Source organism: Chrysemys picta, chromosome 22 (assembly GCF_011386835.1).
Source record: "Chrysemys picta bellii isolate R12L10 chromosome 22, ASM1138683v2, whole genome shotgun sequence".
NCBI lineage: Eukaryota > Metazoa > Chordata > Testudines > Emydidae > Chrysemys > Chrysemys picta.
The window spans coordinates 2,251,424-2,267,616 of NC_088812.1; the positions used below are offsets into that span (position 1 = coordinate 2,251,424).

The 16,193-nt window shown below is 55.8% G+C and overlaps 1 protein-coding gene across 6 annotated transcripts in view; it reads left to right on the plus strand.

Annotated features, from left to right (window-relative positions):
- Nucleotides 1-15,270, plus strand: part of RFX1 (regulatory factor X1) — a 47,743-nt gene extending 32,473 nt beyond the window's left edge. For all 6 annotated transcript variants that reach the window (XM_065575752.1, XM_005310677.5, XM_008163286.4 and 3 more), the window contains 14 exons: nt 538-632; nt 1,929-2,238; nt 5,110-5,291; nt 5,852-5,971; nt 6,265-6,380; nt 7,102-7,220; nt 9,420-9,529; nt 10,616-10,767; nt 11,285-11,382; nt 11,689-11,838; nt 12,768-12,976; nt 13,068-13,221; nt 14,537-14,582; nt 14,992-15,270. In XM_065575752.1, coding sequence (XP_065431824.1) covers nt 538-632; nt 1,929-2,238; nt 5,110-5,291; nt 5,852-5,971; nt 6,265-6,380; nt 7,102-7,220; nt 9,420-9,529; nt 10,616-10,767; nt 11,285-11,382; nt 11,689-11,838; nt 12,768-12,976; nt 13,068-13,221; nt 14,537-14,582; nt 14,992-15,158 — 2,028 coding nt within the window. In that variant the 3' untranslated portion in view covers nt 15,159-15,270. The remainder of the gene's footprint in view (nt 1-537; nt 633-1,928; nt 2,239-5,109; nt 5,292-5,851; nt 5,972-6,264; nt 6,381-7,101; nt 7,221-9,419; nt 9,530-10,615; nt 10,768-11,284; nt 11,383-11,688; nt 11,839-12,767; nt 12,977-13,067; nt 13,222-14,536; nt 14,583-14,991) is intronic.
- The last annotated feature ends 923 nt before the right edge of the window (nt 15,271-16,193 follow it).

The window sequence follows — 16,193 nt, forward strand, 5'->3', positions numbered from 1 at the left end:
CTTCCTGGAGGAAACATTCATTGCTCGTTAAGAGGCTGTGGGGGCTGTTGGGTAGATCAGGGGCCTGGGTGACAGGATTCCTGGGTCCGATCACTGACTCGCGGTGTAACGATTAGTATTTATTATTCGTATGACCATAGCGCCTAGGGTCAGGTCCCCACTGTTCGGAGCACCGTACAGTATTTATTAGGTGTATTATGGTAATGCCCTGGAGCCCCAGTCATGGACCAGGCCCCCAGTGTGCTGGGCACTGTACAAACACAGACCAAAAAAAGAGACAGTCCCTGCCCCAAAGAGCTTCCAGTCTACGTGTAATTTCCCCTCCAAGTCAGTATTTAATCACTATCACCCCTCTGTGCCTCAGTTTCCCCAGGGGGCAAGGGGCGGGAATACTGGCCCACCGTTGCTGGGGTTGTGATGCTCAATGGGTGCAGAGGGCCTTGAGCCCCTCAGAGGAAGCATGTGAGAGCCGGGCAGGGGGACAGTCGTACCGAAGGACTCGGGCTGTTATGAATTTCTCTCCCCTGCCTCGTTCAGGTGCAGCAGCTGCAGCAGGTGCCCGTCCAGCATGTCTATCCCAACCAGGTGCAGTACGTGGAAGGGGGCGACGCCAGTTACACAGCGAGCACCATGTAAGTGACCCATGCCAAGCCACTGCAGCCCGGCTCATGGCGCGAGAGAGGCGAGCACCCTGTTCACTGCCCCCGTTTCCCAGGGATCTTCGGTGCCGGCCTCCCAAGATGTCAGCGGGGGCAGTTAAAGGGCAGCGGCCTCCCGGCTTTGTTCTTTCCAGGCCAGGCTCCGGCTCTCTCAGCTCTCACAGAGCCAGACTCCAAGGAACAGCTAGGCCTTGCAGCCCCGCGCCCGCCTTGACTAACTGCACCCAGCGGGGCTGTAGGCAGGAGGCAGGCATTGCCCTGCCATGACTTGTCCTGCCCTGTGAAAGCAGCCGGGCGGCCGCTCTGCTCCTGTTTACGCTGATTCCCTTGTGAATCTGAGTCAGAAACAGTGGAAGAGGCGGCAGCTGGGGGCATGCAACTGAGGGGCCCATTCTTGGCTCCAGGCTACCTCTCTCCCTGCAGCCGACTGGCTCTGGTTCCCCCTCCACACTCAGCCAACTGCCACCGGCATTCCTCTGCCCCCCAGCTGCCAGGCGTTCACCAAACCATCCTTTCACCAGCCACTCCAACGGCCCAGGCAACCCCCACCCTCTCCATCACTCACTTCCCCCAACACATACACCTCCTCTTCCCCATAGCTACCCAGGAACCTCCGTCACCACCTACCTCCCGCCACCTGCTTCTGGCCAACAGACTCCCCCCTCCGCTTTCCACTCTCTCTTGCTCCCACTGATCTCGGGGGAGGAGGGGTCAGCTTGAACCTCCCCATCTTTTCCTGGTCCTTGAGGGCTGTGGGGTGGAGAGAGAGAGAGAATCAGAGATGCAAACTTGGCAGCTAGAGCGCTGCAGGAAGTGGTGTCAACGTGGCACTAACGAGCACTTGTCCACTGCTTTGCTGGATGAGTTCTGTGTCTCAGTTTCCCCATCTGTAAAATGGGGTTAACTACACTGCCCTCCTTTGTAAAGCACTTTGAAATCCAGGTATGGAAACCACTGTATTATTATCATCATCTTTCTGGTGAAATGAAGAACTGAGGCCCTGGGCATATTAACCCTATCACCCCGGCCAAATTCCAGCCTGGATAATTGTTCTGCCTTGCTAAATTTACCCTGCACTTTGTTGGATACAAGCTTTCTCTTCATTTCCTGCCGTAGACTGTTGTGGTATTAATCAGGTGCTGTGTTCCACCCCAGCGGTGGCTGCATTTCATTGGCGGATGAAAGGGGCTCTATAAATGTGAAATGTCTGTTTGCACAGCGGCAGCGGCACCTGCTCCACAGCTCGGCTAAACCTCCCTCTTGTTTCAGACGTTCCAGCACTTACCCGTACACAGAGACCCCCCTCTATACACAGAACACAGGAGCTAATTACTATGAATCGCAAGCCGCCCCGGCGCAGGTCACCACTCCTGCAACCTCCCAGACCGTGGCCAGCACTGGATCCGTCCCTATGTACGTCTCCGGAGGGCAGATCATAGCCAATCCGAGCGGAGGAGGCGGCGGAGGCGGAGGAGGTGGTGGTGGTGGCGGAACGGGAACCTATGTGATTCAGGGAGGATACATGTTAGGAAGCTCCAGTCAGTCTTACTCCCACACCACACGTGCCTCTCCAGCAACCGTAAGTCGCCAAGACATCCATGGGGCTGCTTCTCCTTTTCGGGCCACATAACTGGAACCCCCCCTTTGGAATACATTCATCCTTCTCAGCTGTTTGCAAACGCGGAACCAGGCCTAAAGAATCGGGAGGCAGGGCCTAGCCGCGTGGGAATGGAGGTCAACATGTATGGGCTAGACAGCGGCCCTGGCGTGCCTTTCCGCCGGGTTTAGCTCGGATCCATCCCAACTCACTAGCTCTGTGCTATGTCCCAGAATGCAATTCTGCTAGTGGCTTCCCCACACAGCCCTGCCCCACAGGGGCTGTTGAGTTACATCGTGGCACAGTTTTGCAAAGATTTTTTAAAAAATATTCTGATTTTATAAAATAAAACTTCATCAAAGCATAAAACCAAACCAGGACTTACCTATACGCCTAGAGGGCTGTGACCGAGGGAGGGCATGGGCTAGTGGTTAGAATCGGGACTGGGAGTCAGGGCGCCTGGGTTCTGTTGCCCCTGTGGAAGGAAATCCAGTTGATAAGGGAACCAGGAGACCTCTGTTCTGCCTCAGTTTCCCCTCCTTCTACCACAGTCTGTTTAGATGGTAAGATTGTCCCTGCCTTGAAGAGTTTAGTCTTACCCGAGACACTGTAAACAAGGATCCAAGCTGAACTGAGGCCTTTTGGCGTCACTGTGGTAACAAGGAACGATAAACGTTTAAGGTCGGTGTAATGGTGCTGACTTGCCCGGCGAGGGATTGGGAAGTTTAATGAACTGCTGTTTGTAAGGAGCTTTGAGATCTTCGAATGAGACACGCTGTTGCTGGGCATTGTTATTGCTGGCTGGGAATTGTTCATCGGTGACAGCTCTGGAGTTTGAGAGGTATCATTAATATTTATTAGGTATATTACGGTAGCATGTAGGGGCCCCAGTCGGGCTCCGGATCCCATTGTGCCGGGCACCGTACAAACACAGAACAAAAAGATGGCCCCTGTCCAAAGATCTTCCCGTCTGAGAGCTCTGGGAAGGACAGGTTGTACATGCGCCTTACCTCAGCTATTTGGAGCATCTGATATATTGACTCAAAGCACTTCGATTTTTTTTAAATCCTGTTTGCTGTTTAAAGCAACAGAGCCAGATTTTGATGCAAATCACGCAAGTGTAAATCTGGAATAACGCCACTGGAGGCGGATCTTGGATACTAGCGTAAAACCAGAGTAGGTCCTTTGGTGTAAAAGTGAGGTTACACTGGCTTCACACTGGTTTAACAGAGAATCCAACCCACAGTGTCTTCTTTACATAGTTCTGGGTCAAATCCTGCACTCCTGACTCCAGTGGTATAGCTTATAGCAGAACTTGGCTTGGTTTGTTACTGTACTTCCCTTATATCAAATATTTGCAGTCAGTTGCGCATCGTAACAGGACATCCACATTTGGGCTCTTAATTTGGACACTGTCGTCTTAAATCTGGCAACGAATACTTTGTATAAATCAGTTCTGACCGAACCCAAGACCAGCAGAAATCCAGTGGAAACATTTAAAGCAACAAAACAAATAAACCACAGCATTTACTGCTCAAATATTGCAGCCTTGTGCTAGCATAGGAGAGCCGGAAAGTGAAACTGACTAGAAACAACTATGAAACTGACTAGTCTGTCTTCACTATCCAAGCCCACATCAGTTCAGAACCCTGAACTAGTGCAAAGAGGGAAAAGTTAATTAGATTTTTAAAATACTTTTGATATTCATCATGTCAGTTTTAATCCTTTCAAAGGGAGTCAAAAAAGGGTCAGTTTTAACCTTCCAGGGCTGGAGGATGGTCTTGTCATTAAGACGCCTTGTTGGGAGTCAAGATTCTGAGGTTCTAGTCCCAACTCTGCCCCGACGTGCTGTGTGTGACTTTGGACAAGTCTGGAAATGGGGCTCACAACAGCAACCTGTGTCAGAGGTGGGGGAGCAGGGGGCTGGATTGTAAAACTTAGGGCCTGCAAAGTACTTTGGAATTCTTGGGTGGAAGGGGCTGGAGAAGTGTATAATACTTCTCACAATTAACACCCGGTTCTTACCTAGCAATTGTCGCCATAGAGCTCAAGGCGCTTTACAAAAGAAAGTCAGTATCATTATTCACATTTTACAGATGGGGAAACTGAGGCACAGAGCAGCAGGGACTTGCCCAAGATCACCCAGCAGGCCAGTGGCAAATGTGTATGTTCAGCTAAAGGGTAGAACCCTGGTCTCCTGAGTCCCAGTCTAGTACTCTATCCACTAGGCCACACTGCCTCTCGTGGGGCCTGTTAGTACCCTAGGACCCAGTCCTACAAACACTGACTACCAGGCATAATGCTCATAAGACAGTGGAATGTCTCCTGGTAGCGAGTATGTGCAAAACGCATCCCCCAGGCAGGGGGAGTGGTTGCTTTAATAGTAAATTTGACTTGTGCCCCTTTAAATCCACGTGTAGGCACCTAAAATATGGAGATATACCTATCTCATAGAGCTGGAAGGGACCCCAGAAGGTCATCGAGTCCAGCCCCCTGCCTTCACTAGCAGGACCAAGTACTGATTTTGTCCCAGATCCCTAAGTAACCCCCTCAAGGATTGAACTCACAACCCTGGGTTTAGCAGGCCAATGCTCAAACCACTGAGCTATCCCTCCCCCCATTTATGTTCAGCCCAAGCCCACAGGGACTGGCTTAGGGAGTGGCAGGGGTTGAAAACTGGGCCAGTGCTGGTAATGCTGACGAGGGTGACGGTGACACCTGTATTGGGGCAGTGAAGGAGACAGGGGGGTCAGTGTGGGAGATGTGAGGGGCGAGGTCTGTGCCAGCGGGGGTCTGGTGGACACAGTCGTGGCCCTGAAGAAGCCCTCTAACCGCTGCTGGGTTTCTTTGAAGGTCCAGTGGCTGCTGGATAACTACGAGACGGCCGAGGGCGTGAGCCTGCCGCGCAGCACTCTCTACTGCCATTACCTGCTGCACTGCCAGGAGCAGAAACTGGAGCCAGTAAACGCAGCGTCTTTCGGCAAGCTGATCCGATCCGTGTTCATGGGACTCCGCACCCGCAGGCTTGGCACACGGTAAAGGCATCTCCAGTGGCTGGGGGTATTAACCCTTTACAATCCACCATGCCCTGGGTAACATTCCCCGGTAGCAAGAAGGGAACTTCAGGCTCCAGACCTGCAAGGTGCTGGTGGCCTCCTCACCCACTGAGATCCGGGCAAACAGAGGGTGCTCAGCAAAACCACAGGATTAGGCCTGTCATGCTGAAGGTCTGTGCTGGCCCCTAGTATAGGGCTGCTGCTTCGTTTCCCATTCATCTGTGGGTGCGCTGCCACCAGCCCCAGCCGGGCTCCTACACCTGCTAAGAGCTGCAGAAAACTGCTTTGCATGGGAACTGGAAATACAGACGCCTGATTCCCATTCTCCTGGCATCCCACGCAGAGCTGAAGGGCCGGATTCTGATCTCTGCAATGCTGGCATGAATCCAGAGCAAACTCCACTGGAGCTGATGGGATTGGGTTGGGGTAAGGGAAAGAAGAATCTGGCAATGCAGAATCATGTTTCCTCCTCGATACCAGACACTTGACGGTGGGTTTGTGTTTCCCCGGAGCTCTTATCTGTCCTGATTTCCTTTCAGAGGGAACTCCAAGTACCACTACTACGGCCTCCGCATCAAAGCCAACTCGCCACTGCTGCGCCTGATGGAGGATCAGCAGCACCTGGCCATGAGGCAGCAGCCCTTCTCCCAGAAGCAAAGGTAGGAGGCAGCGCGGCGTAGAGCCGCGTGGGTACCCACGTATGCTCCTGCACACCCAGCCGGAGCAATCCCGTCTAGATCCACCATCAGTCACTGGTGACTACAGACACAGAGGGCCACTGCTCTTGTCTGAAGTGCCTGGATGGGAAATCCCCTGCGACACCCTTCCACGCCCATGTGACCTCAGGGCGCAACCACTCATACAACGACCCTCCCAGGGGCCACATTTCCCGGCCTGGTTCGCAGGCCTGCAACTCTGTCGGCACCTGACCTTTGGCTCCTCTGCCTTTCAGACTCAAGCCCATTCAGAAGATGGAGGGGATGACCAACGGGGCGGCGGTGGGCCAGCAGCCGGGCTCCGGGCTGTCTGACATCAGTGCTCAAGTGCAGCAGTATCAGCAGTTCCTGGGTAAGACCTGGTGGTAGAGCACGTTTAGCAACGTGGCGCCTTGAGGCTGGGGCAGGAATGAACTGAGTCGATGGAAGGCAAGAGAGCGCAGTTTCCTATCTCGCGCTTTATGTGGGGGAGGGAGGTGGGAACGGTCAGCGCTCAGAGGTTGATGCTCATGATACAATCGTATCAGACTGGGTGGGGTCCTCACAATGGATCCACTACATTGCCAGCGGGGCACTTACCAGCGCACCCTCATGACTTGGAGATCAGTTCTGTTCACGTCCTAAATTTCAACCCAGGGGACTGAGGGGAACACAGAATTCCAGGGCATGAGGAACAGCAGAGGGGCCTTTCGCCTCTAGCTTGCCAGATCAAATCCAGGTCCGGCCAGCAGTGGTCAAATCATTGCTATCCGGGGAGTGCGTGAAATGTGCTCGTGGGTCTCAGCCTATTCATTTGTGTCTCCATCCCAGACGTCACCACCGCTGCTTTCACTGATTGACGTGTGGTTGGTAGCGTCAGCAAAGAGGCCAGGGACTGAATGGGCCACAGAGTCCAAACTTCTCTCTCAGCCCAGGGAAGCTGGAGATACCGAGCTAAACCCTGGTGGCCGTACCTAGGCCAAGACCCATTAAAACCAATGGATGTTAAGCTTAGTAAGGCCCTCGGGCCCTCAAAGGCAGTCGTGTTGTTGCTCTCTCCTCACGTTGGCTTGATTTCATCTCCCTCCCCATAGATGCGTCACGGACCCTCTCCGAGTTCTCTGAGATAGACCTACAAGGGAAACCTCTGCCTGATGGCATCGGGGCAGAGGATGTGAAGGCCTTCCAGCTGCTCTACCGAGAGCATTGTGAGGTATGGGGCCACCTGCAGAAGGGGGCAATCTCCCCTGGGAAGCACTGGCAACATGACATGGACCTTCTCGCCTCATGGCGACTGGTTTAAATCCAGCACAGGCTGGTAGGGACAGACCTTGTTCCCACTGGGTGGCCTGTATGTAGGACTGGATGAAATTTTCCCATCAAATTTGTTTTTCAATGGAAAATTGAAGAGGAAGTGTCTACTTTGTGTAGAAAACTAAGCACCCAAAAAACCCAATCTGTTTTTAATTTGGCTATGCCACTGCAGTGCCTCATGGGAGTTGTAGCTCAGTTACCTCATGTTCTCATTCTCCTCTGTGGGCTGTGCTACCATTTTGTACTACAGGGGGGAGGGATAGCTCAGTACAGGGGGGAGGGATAGCTCAGTGGTTTGAGCATTGGCCTGCTAAACCCGGGGTTGTGAGGGGGCCACTTAGGGATCTGGGGCAAACTCAGTACTTGGTCCTGCTAGTGAAGGCAGGGGCCTGGACTCAATGACCTTTCAAGGTCCCTTCCAGTTCTAGGAGATGGGATATCTCCATTAATTTATTTTATTTTTATATTTATAATTTGTTTCCCGTGATGCACCTTTGTCTCCTTTCCAGAGAGGAGATGGTGCATATTGCATTTTCCTGGCCATGGTGCATCATGGGACATGTAGTCTAGTTGGGGAGCCTGGCTCATAAGGGACATAAGGCAACTGTTCTCCTCTATGGGCTGAACTTGCCAATATTTCCCATGGTGCACCACCTCCTCCAAAAGGTGAGTCTGTAATACATCATGGGAGATGTAGCCCAACACAAGAGCCCAGCCTATAGAGGACAACAGGAACATGAAGGTACTGAACTACAGCTCCCACAAGGTCCTTCAGCAGCATTTCCATATCAAAACCTCTAGGTTTTTGGTCAAAATATTTTAATTTTCATGTGGGGGGGGGGAAAAAATCTAAATTTTCCACTAAAAATGTAGACCTTTTTTTTTGCTTTCATTGGTGCTTCTGCACTACCTTGCCTCAGTTTCCCCTCCTGGACCCCTGAATAGCTCACCCAGTCCATGTCCTTTTAAAACATTCCCCTTCTGGAGCAGGATCCAGTTTATTTAGGCCATACAGACATTGGTCTTCCAGGCCCAACCCCAGATCAGAGTTTCTTTCCTTGAATCAGGAGTCGTCGTCCCCCACCCCCTCTCCTTCCCAGAGCTGTGTTCTGGTCCAACAGTCCCGTCGTTCCCTGCAGGAACCAGTCTCGTTCCCTGTCACACTCACCTGCAGCTGTTTCCTCAGAGACGCTGCAGCTTCCCCCGCTTCTCAAGAAGCTTAGTCTGTTTAGCTTAACAAAGGGGTGACCTGATCACAGTCTGTGAGTACCTCCCTGGGGAACAGAGGTTGGGTTATAGAGGGCTCGTCAATCTAGCAGCCCAAGGTCTAACACGATCCAATGGCTGGAGGTTGATGCTAGACAAATGCAGAATGGGAATAAGATGCACACTTAACCGTTGGAACGACTTACCCAGGGCTGTGGTGAATTCTCTGCTGTTGACAAGTTTTAAACCAAGCGGGGATGTTTATCTAACAGATCTGCTCTGGGAATTTTCTTCAGGGAAGTTCTCTGGCCTGAGTTACGCTGGTGGTCAGACCTGATGATCACAGTGGTCCCTTTAGGTCTCGGAATCCATTGAATCTTCTGCCTAGCTGGAGTTCTAAGATCTGCCTCAGACCGTACATCCCTAGGTCTGGCCTGAGTTAGTCACATGATCTTCCGGTCACATGACCAAAATCATTCTCCCACCTGGGAAGGTGAGCTGATCTGTCACAGGCCACCCCATGACATCCTCCTTCAGGGAGATAGTGGTACCGTTCTGCCCCTTTAAAATTCCTCCAGCCCTGCTTGGTGACTTCCACTGAGCTCCTGTCCAAATCTAGCTGTTCCTGTCCAGCAGCACCGGGGGATTTTAAAGCGCCAGGGCTGTGTTAATACAGATGGATCATTGAATGCCCCATTGGCCAGTTCAGTGTGAGGTTCCCACTGGTCTTCTTCATCTCAGGCCCCCCCATGCAGCTGCTCCTCCTGGGGCGTGCTCTGAAGGGAACATCTTAGGAGGACCAGGGCAGAAGACTGGGGACAAGGGGCCACTCACCTCATAGCTACTGACCCATGGCCTACATCAGTGCTGACCCACCACTCCTTCTCTTCAGGCCATTGTGGACGTGATGATAAACCTGCAGTTCACTCTGGTGGAGACCTTATGGAAGACCTTCTGGAGGTACAACTTGAACCAGCCCAGTGAAGCCACCCCCATAGCAGTGTGAGTACCCGCGAACCGTACCTCTCTTCCCTGCCATGGCAGCGGGGGCTGGAGCGAGCTGGCCCTTGCTGGGGCACTGCCCCAGCCCCTCTGCAGTGGGTGGCCCTCGGTCTTTGCAGAATTAAAGATTCAGTTCAGGAAAAAGTTGGTTTAATGGTGTATGTGGCGGGGTGGGGGTGGGGGTGGGGGGAAGACCGCCTGAGTCTGCAGCTAGTAGCTGGGAGGTGTGAACCACCCCATTCAGCACCCCTGGAGATAGCTGATGACTGTTTATCATCATCGCATTAACTCCTTCCCTGCTGAGCATTTCGGCAAAAACAGCCTGCTAATGCGGGTGAGCCAGCGCTGTGGAATTCAGTGGCAGGGCAGGGGCAGCTCATTGCAGTCAAGAGATGCTGGGGTGGGGAAGGAGACGGAGAAGCCACTCAGAGCCTCTCCACAACCCAAGACTGCCTCCCCAAGCACTCTGCTCCCAACTGCTAAATGTTCCTGCTTCCCCGAGTGCAGCCGAGCCTTGTCCGAAATAATTCCTAGCTCGTGCGTAGCGCCTTTCATTGGTAGATCTCAAAGCTCTTTTCAAGGGACGATGGTATCATTCACCCCCTGTTACAGATGGGGAAACTGAGGGACGGGGGGAGGGATAGCTCAGTGGTTTGAGCATTGGCTGCTAAACCCAAGGTTGTGAGTTCAATCCTTGAGGGGGCCGTTTAGGGATCTGCGGCAAAAATCTGTCTGGGGATTAGTCCTGCTTTGGGCAGGGGGTTGGACTTGATGACCTCCTGAGGTCCCTTCCAACCCTAATATTCTATCATTCCACTTCTATGACTTGCCCAAGGGCATTTAGCAGGCCAATGGCAAAGCCAGGAATAGAACCCAGGACACCTGAATCCCAGTCCAGTGCTCTAACCACTAGGCCAACAGAGCTGCTCCATAGGGTTTCTAGACTGCTGTGCAACCTAGCAGGCCTGACTGTAGAACCTAGTTCTAGCATAGTCCGAAGCACACGGGGCCTCGGCGGTAGTGTTTCTGGGGTGAACTGAGATGTGGCTCTTATATGCACTAACGGGGGCAAACGTGTCTGTCTAGTCACGATGAAGCAGAGAAGCGTCTCCCAAAGAACTGCCTGGTGATACTGTCCAAATACGAACCTGTCCTGAAATGGACCAAGGACTGTGACAACATGCTGTACCAGGGGCTGGTGGAGATCCTCATCCCCGACGTTCTCCGGCCCATTCCCAGTAAGTGCAGGGCTGAGTTAGAGCTGCCTAGCCTGGCTCCTTGCGCTGACTCCACAGGGCTGGAGGCTTGGACACTTCTTCCACGGTCACCACACTAGAGTTGTGATGGTACCTCCACAACACAGCTGATCTTGCCCCCTCCTACGTAGGACAGCTTCCCACCTGTAGATCTCAAAGCACTGTACAAAGGACATCAGTATCGTTAGCGTCATTGAACAGATGGGGAAACTGAGGCACAGAGCAGGGTGGCAACTTGCCCAAGGTCACCCGTAGGCCAGTAGCAGAGCCAGGAATTGAACCCGGGTCTCCCAAGGCCTGGCCTAGGCCTATGCTCTATCCTCTAAGCCACACTGCCTCACCTGGGCAGGTTTTGTGCTCCAGGCCTAGCTGCTGTCCCCTAGGGTTAGATTTCGAAGCCATCAGTCCAGTGCCATGCCAGGGAATGGGCTCCTCCCCCTAGTCCTGAGCTGGCCAATCCATGGCTGTGCGAGGGTCTCACTGCCCCTCTCTATCCCAGGTGCCTTGACGCAAGCGATCCGAAATTTCGCCAAGAGTTTGGAAAGCTGGTTAACCAACGCAATGATGAATATTCCTGAAGAGATGGTCCGAGTGAAGGTGAGATGCGCAAGGGGCGTAGGGGGGAGTGGCCTGGGACCCAGACCTCGGCAGTGTGTCTCCTGAGCAGCGCCAGGCTCTGATCTCTGGCAGTGCCAGGCTCTTGTCTCTCTGATCCTTGCACTGCATTGTCACGTGGTCCGTGGCTCTGCGTCCCTTGGGCAGTGCTGGGCAGTGATTTCCGGCTCTTGGTCGGCGTCAGATCCAGCTCTCAGTGCCCAACCGTAGGGCACGGTGCCTGTCCTGTAGGCCGTGTGCGTGGAACCAGCCCGCTCTCTGGGGGTTTGACCCCTGTCTGTTCCGCAGGTGGCAGCAGCAAGTGCCTTTGCCCAGACTCTGCGGCGATACACCTCCCTGAACCACCTCGCCCAGGCTGCCCGGGCCGTATTACAGAATACGGCCCAGATCAACCAGATGCTGAGCGACCTCAATCGGGTGGACTTTGCAAACGTCCAGGTAACAGAATCCCTCCTCCCCTGGCCAATTGCACGATGAGCCATTTTTTGGGGCTTGCCTGTCTGCCCCAGCGCTGTGCAGGCAGGAACCCCCTGGGCTGGGTCAGAGCTGCCGACCCACCTGCCAGCGTAGCTCAGAGGGAGCTGAGTGAAGTGAGCTGGGCCATCGGCTTCTCTCATCCTCTGCAGTGGGTACAGCTGGTAGGTGATTCCCAGGAGACTGGCCCAGACTCTCTGTGCCCATGAAGTCTGGAGTCCTGCTGAGTGCCCTGGGGGACTGAACAGTAACACAACAGCCGACCCAGAACCCGTTGGCACCAGCCTCTTATCCCAATGCCGTGGTAACGGGAGCAGCACGGTCTAGTGGTTAGAGCAGGGGACTGGGGTTTAGGTCCTCTGAATTCTAGGCCCAGCTCCATCCCGGGGCCCGGGGCCTGTCACCTCTCTGCGCCCTCTGGAGAATGCGGATAAAGCAGGTTGTGAATCCGAATGATCTAGACCCAAATTCTCTAAAGCTGCCTCTGCTGTGGGATGTTTAATGTGAGACACCTCCAGTCTGCTGGTTAGAGGTGCCACGCGCCAGCCATTCCCATGGGCGTGGGGGGGCCTGAGGTGCCCGGGGCACCCCCGACAGAGGCTGGCTCCTTCCGTCCCTCCCTGTGCGCCACCATCCCAGTGGGTCTGCTAAGCTGAGGCCAGGGACTCCCCCAGCTCCCGAGGGTTCTGCCCATTGGCAAGTGGGACATTCCTGGGGACTCCGAACTCCCCGCGTTCCAGGCAAATGGAGCTGGCCCCTCGGGGGGTCACAGTGTGGACGGGGCTGAGCTCACGGGATGCGACTCCTCCAGTGCCCGGCCCTGGCCTTGGCCCTCGGCCGCCGTGCTCCCCTCTCTGAAGGTGCCGGTGTCTCTGTCGTTCCCCCGCCCACAGGAGCAGGCCTCGTGGGTGTGCCGCTGTGAGGACCGCGTGGTGCAGCGCCTGGAGCAGGATTTCAAGCTGACCCTGCAGCAGCAGAACTCCCTGGAGCAGTGGGCGGTGTGGCTGGACGGGGTGGTCACCCAGGTCCTCAAGCCCCACCAGGGCAGCTCCAGCTTCCCCAAGGCCGCCAAGCTTTTCCTCCTCAAGTGGTCCTTCTACAGGTACGTTCCTGCCCTCCCCCGCTCCCAGTCTGGGACTGGATGACTGACCCAGAGGGAGGGGTAACCCCAGAGCCGGGCTCTCTTTCCACAGCTCCATGGTAATCCGGGATCTGACCCTGAGGAGCGCCGCCAGCTTCGGCTCCTTCCATCTCATCCGGCTCCTCTACGACGAGTACATGTACTATCTGATAGAGCACCGAGTGGCCCAGGCCAAGGGAGAGACCCCCATCGCTGTCATGGGAGAGGTGGGTGCTGCTCCGTCAACGCTTCACAGGGAGATCTCAGAGCAGAGGGCTCAGTAATCCAGCAGACAAGGCAGAACCAGACCCCATGGCTGGGAGCCAAGGCTGGACAAATTCAGACTGGAAAGAAGGGGCAAATTTTTAACCGGGAGGGGAATTAACCATTGGACCAGCTGCCCTGCACCCGGTGGATTGTCCAGCACTTGCCCTCTTTCAGTCGACACGGGCCGTCTTTCGGAAACATTGCTGTAGCTCAGCAGGATCCCGGGGCAGGAGTGTGGTACCAGAGGTCAGAATGGTCCTTTCTGGCCGTCAGATCAATTCATCCATCTCCCCAAAACCCAGCTTAAAAAGGGGAAACTGCCATGACTCAGTGCTGGGTTCCTGCTCCAGGATTTATGGGGCCGGATCAGGTCAAACTCGACATGAGAAAGGGCTGGAGAATTTCATCCTGGCTGGGAACGCTGCTGGCAGTGCAGGTGCAGGGAGGGCTAAGGCGACTGCAAACATCTGGGCTCAGGAAGGAAGTTCCGCCCCTCCCCTGTAGAGCATTAGGTCAGCTGCACTGTGGGGTGGCGGGGGCCTTCCTCTGAGGCACCTGTATCACCCTGCCTTGCCGTACTAAGGACTAGGTGGGCCAAATCAAGTGCAGCTGAGAGGGGGACACCAGCTGAGATGGGCCGTTGCTCCGACCCGGTGCAGCGGGGAGGCGGGGTTACCAGCCGAGATGGGCCGACCCAGTGCCGCGGGGAGGCGGGGTTACCAGCCGAGATGGGCCGTTGCTCTGAGCCGGTGCAGAGGGGAGGCGGGGTTACCAGCCGAGATGGGCCGTTGCTCCAATCCAGTGCCGCGGGGAGGCGGGGTTACCAGCCGAGATGGGCCGACCCAGTGCCGCGGGGAGGCGGGGTTACCAGCCGAGATGGGCCGTTGCTCTGAGCCGGTGCAGAGGGGAGGCGGGGTTACCAGCCGAGATGGGCCGTTGCTCCAATCCAGTGCCGCGGGGAGGCGGGGTTACCAGCTGAGATGGGCCGATCGAGTGCCGCGGGGTTACCAGCCGAGATGTGCCGTTGCTCTGAGCCGGTGCAGCGGGTGGGGCTGATGCCCTGGACTAAACGATCCCCATACAGGAAATGTGTTTCTCTGAAGTCCTGCCACCCCCTTGTCAGAGGGGAAGGTGGAGGTGCCCATTGCAATGGGGGAGAGGGAGAGGGAGAGCGGATGCTGGTCTCCCCAACCCACCTGCTATCGTCCTGCCTCGGGGAGGGTAGTGCCTGCGGGGCTGGGGGCTCTGAGCACTCATCCTCGTTTGTCTTTCCAGTTTGCTAACCTGACGAGCTCCTTGAATTCTCTGGACGCAGACAAAGGTAACTGCCCACCTGCCGCGTCTCTCCGAATGGGGCCATTGCCTTTAAGCTGCCAAGAGCCGCAGTTCCCGGGGGTCCAGCTCCTCGGTCCAGCAGCAGACGCCACCAGGGCCCTGAACAAAAAAATTCAACCCCCCCTGCCCCCTCCATATCAAGTCCCCTCCAGTCGGGCCGCAAAGGGGCTTCAGAGGAGACTCGGGCCCCAGCTCCCCCATCACGCTAATCTGCCGCAGGCCGCACCTGTGGGACAATGGAATAGTTAGAAGGGACCGTCCTGATTGGTCAGGACCGGGAGAGGGGTGTGGCCATGCGGGGCGGGGCCAGAGAAATCCAGGGTTTCGGGCACAGACCGTGCAGCCCCCGGATTCTCAGCACCCTCCCTCTCTCGTTCCTGCTCTCTTTGACTCAGATGAGGAGGAGGAGGAAGAGGAGGAGAGCGACGACGAGATGCAGCAGGAGATTTCCCTCAACTCCAATGACTCCAGCAGCCTGACAGCCGAGCCCCTGGAGCCCCCCTCCAAGCTCTCACGGACGGACTCCAGGGGGATCTTTGTGCAAGCCCTGCCTTCCAGCTAGAGGCCAGAGACGCCTGCGTGGGCCTGGAGTCAGAACCGCCCAGCCAGAGCCGAGTCCTGTGTCCAGTTCCTCCCGGCTGCTGCCTAGTGATAAAGATGAGCTATTCCCTGTCTCCGAGTGGTATGCAAAGCGCTTTCATTTCCGCCCCCCGCCCCGGCTGCCCCCCTCCCCAGCACGGGTGCTTTGTGGGCAGCGGAAGGCTTGTGCAGTGAGTGCCCCGTTATGGGGGAGGCGAAGCAAGATGCCATTTAACACCACTACGCCCCTCGCCCCCGCTCCGACCCCACGGGCCGGGTGGCTCCTGCAGGGCTGCTTTCCTGCCATGTGGGGGGCAGCTCCCTCCCCAGCCGGGCACAGGGCTGCTAGCCTCCAGCTTCGCTGCTTTTTACTTTCCCGAGATGCAGCTTCTGCCCTTTCCCAGGTCTGGCAGAGAGCATCAGGGGACTTCTGAACAGGAGGCAAGTACCTGTCTCCACCCCCTGCTGGCCGCAGGCTCCCCTCACCTGCCAGCCCCTCCTAGCTGTCAGAGCCGCGGTCCAGCGGGACGATTCACTGGGACTCTCACCCAGGCAGCGATTGGACCAGCTCCCCTGTCTACACGGGAGCCAGTCCCTTTTGAACCACCCCCATGAGAAGGCACCAAGCCAAGCACAGAGTCCTCCCGCCGGCAAACTCCTTGCACAGCCAGTCTGGCTCCCAGCTTCCCCCCGCCAGGACGGTACGGCAAGCCAGTGCCAATGGGCGGGCAGTGGCTCAGCGAGAGCAGGTGTAGCGTCCTTTAGAGGCTTTTCCTGGGGCCAGCAGGGACGAGAGCTGCACAATCAAAGGGACGTGGCCCCTCGTTTTTAGTGGCTAAGGGACTCGTGCAGGGGAGCCCCCAGCGGGGCTTGTGGGGGCTGGCTATGCTAGCCCCTGGCTGACATCGGAGGTCATTTATAAATGGCAAAGGCACAGTGGCCCGCTCTGTGTCATCAGAGCGCTCAGCCGCCCCGGGGAAGGCTCCAGGGCCCAGCCCCTTCGCTCCCTGCACTGCTC